The sequence below is a fragment of the Pleuronectes platessa genome, chromosome 12 (assembly GCF_947347685.1).
Source record: "Pleuronectes platessa chromosome 12, fPlePla1.1, whole genome shotgun sequence".
Lineage (NCBI taxonomy): Eukaryota > Metazoa > Chordata > Actinopteri > Pleuronectiformes > Pleuronectidae > Pleuronectes > Pleuronectes platessa.
The window spans coordinates 6,410,508-6,413,083 of record NC_070637.1 but is presented as its reverse complement, the minus strand read 5'-3'; the positions used below and the strand labels follow the sequence as shown (position 1 = coordinate 6,413,083).

The 2,576-nt window shown below is 55.3% G+C and overlaps 1 protein-coding gene across 1 annotated transcript; it reads right to left on the bottom strand.

Annotated features, from left to right (window-relative positions):
* Positions 1-1,854: 1,854 nt before the first annotated feature.
* LOC128453807 (uncharacterized) lies at positions 1,855-2,298 on the bottom strand. Its single transcript, XM_053436896.1, has one exon. It carries the CDS (start codon positions 2,296-2,298, stop codon positions 1,855-1,857), a length of 444 nt encoding a protein of 147 aa, XP_053292871.1.
* Between the last annotated feature and the right edge of the window lie 278 nt (positions 2,299-2,576).

Sequence of the window (2,576 nt, the reverse complement as noted above, 5' to 3'; positions counted from 1 at the left end):
TGCCTTGTCCTGCTGCAGCCACCAGCCAGCCACACCCCCTGCCACACACAACACACAGGGGAACACAGAAGGGAAGGGGGAGAACACAGCCACAAACCACACAACACAAAACACAATCACCACACGTATTCTCCAAACACACCGGATCATGTTGGTTAATGTCGGGTCAATAACTCCGTAAGGTCCCGTTAGCATCGCCTGCAGGCTAGCGGAGCTAAACTAACAAGCCATGTACAGGTACCTGCTCATCACTACTAACACATAAATACTAGGGATGCACCGATTTATCGGCCGAACATCGGTAGCGGCCGATATTCGCCTCGTTTACTGATATCGGCTTATTGGTAATAAACTTGACTTTCACCGATATCATTGGCCGATGTTCATATTTGTGGTAAAACTGCTGGGCACGTGCCGCGGGAGCAGTCGCTCCGTCGCCCTCCTCTCCGCGCCGCCGGAGGCTCAGTGTGCGGCACCGGGAGGTCCTCATCCGGTGGCGCCTCACGGCGTCGCTTGTGCGGGGGCTTTCTTTCTCTTGGACCGCGGGGCATTGTCCATCGCCGGCGCAGAAGGGGTGCCGTTGGAGGGAACTGGGTAAGCGGTCAGCGGCGGCGACTCTGGACGCGTGTCGGGCCCTTCTCGCGGATCACCTCAGCTACGGCGACCGCTGGGGGAACCCTCTGTTCGCGCGGGGGTTCACCCTACCCTGCGGTGCGCCTCGGCTGGCGCCTAGCAGCTGACTGAGAACTGGTGCGGACAAGGGGAATCCGACTGTTTAATTAAAACAAGCATCGCGAAGGGCCACGGTGGGTGTTGACGCGATGTGATTTCTGCCCGACACTAAAAACAGGTCAAACTGAGGAGGGCTTGTTAAGTTATCTTGACTCACGCAGTGTAACTTGGCGTAAAAAGTATGAACGTAGCGTCTGTACTTATTTAAATACTTTATTCTCATGTGCATCGGCTCTATTCACCCGTCTCATGCACAGGTAACAAGGGAATTGACAACATACGTCATACACACAGAAGCCGTAACAACTCTAATAAACGGGCAATACTGCTACCGTAAATCAATGAGAAGAGCGTTCTCTATAATGATACTTTAACAGGGCTGTTTTAGACAGGGTAAAAGGGTGCTGTTTTAAATTATCCTTGTAGTATTTTGACCAAAATATGTTACAGTCATTTCATTAAGATCCCAAGGAACTGTCACGGATATGGTGAGGACCCAAAAGCAGCACAAGCAGACTAAATACCAGTCGGTAATGACCTTTATTGTTCACTGCAGTTTTTAACAGTTCAAACAGTGGCAGGGTGAAAAGTCTTTGCTCATAGTGATCATCTGCGAGATCTGAGCAGGAGCGAGCCTGGTGTCACTGACTGAAGGTAAAGTCAACAGCTGATGGGTTACCTAGCTGGCAGACAGGTCCAGTGTTGAGCTGTGTAGCCACAGAGCAGAGCAGGAGCGTAATCCGGAGGGAACAGGCGAAACTCGTGGTCGAAGACAGAAGGCTGAGGTAATATCCAGGGCAGAGACGAGGCAAGCAGGTCGGCAACGGGTGATCAGTCCGGGGAAAGAACGCTGGAAAGTCAGGCATGACACAAGAACAATCTGGCACTGAAGCAGAGACAGGAGCAGGCTTAAATGCAGCCAGGGCTGTAACAGGTGTGGAGAGTTGGCCTGATGAGGAGGTGTGGCTGACTGGCAGAGTGGAGCAGAGACAGGTGAGTGGAAAAATACTGGCAGACAGGAGATGAGCAGACTGTGACAGAACCCCCCCCCTCAAGGGACTGCTCTCGACGTCCCAAGACAAATGGACCAAACCGGGTGGGAGGCTGGGGCCCGGAGGAGGGCTAATACTCGTCCGAGATTCCAGCGTCTATCTCCTCCTCCATGGTCCCGGGGATAGTGTCGTCGTCTTCCTCAGAGTAGGGGGGCCCTGCCCTGTCCTCGGCGTCGTCGCTGTCGTTCGGGGACTCCGTCGGAAGATGTGGTCTGGGAGGTGGCCTGGTTCTGGACGTCTGGGTGAGGTTGCGCCGATGGAAGTCCCTGATGAGGGTGCGGTCCACGATGTTCCTCCCAGGGACCCAGGACCTTTCTTCAGGACCGTAACCCTCCCAGTCCACCAAGTACTGGAATCCCCTCCCACGCTGGCGAGACTGCAGGATGCGACGGACAGTGTAGGAGGGACCTCCATCGATGAGGCGAGGAGGCGGTAGAGGCGGCGCGGCAGGGACCAGGGCGCTTTCTCGGACTGGTTTGACCTTGGAAACATGAAACGTGGGATGAACCCGCATGGATCTAGGGAGTTTTAGCCTCACTGCCACCGGGTTGACGATCTCCTGGATCTCGAACGGGCCGATGAAGCGAGGAGCCAGTTTCTTGGATTCCACCCGGAGGGGAATGTCACGGGTGGAGAGCCAAACCTTCTGACCCGGCTGGTAGTCCGGGGCCTTGGAGCGGTGGCGATTGGATGCCGTGGTGTAGCGGTCAGCGGCCCGGAGTAGAGCTGCCCTGGCTCGGGTCCAAGTTCTTCGACAACGGCGGATGAAGCTCTGGACAGAGGGGCAGGATG

Coding starts and splice junctions, on each gene's coding strand:
- LOC128453807 (XM_053436896.1), bottom strand. CDS start 2,298: ATGCGGGTTCATCCCACGTTTCATGTTTCCAAGGTCAAACCAGTCCGA.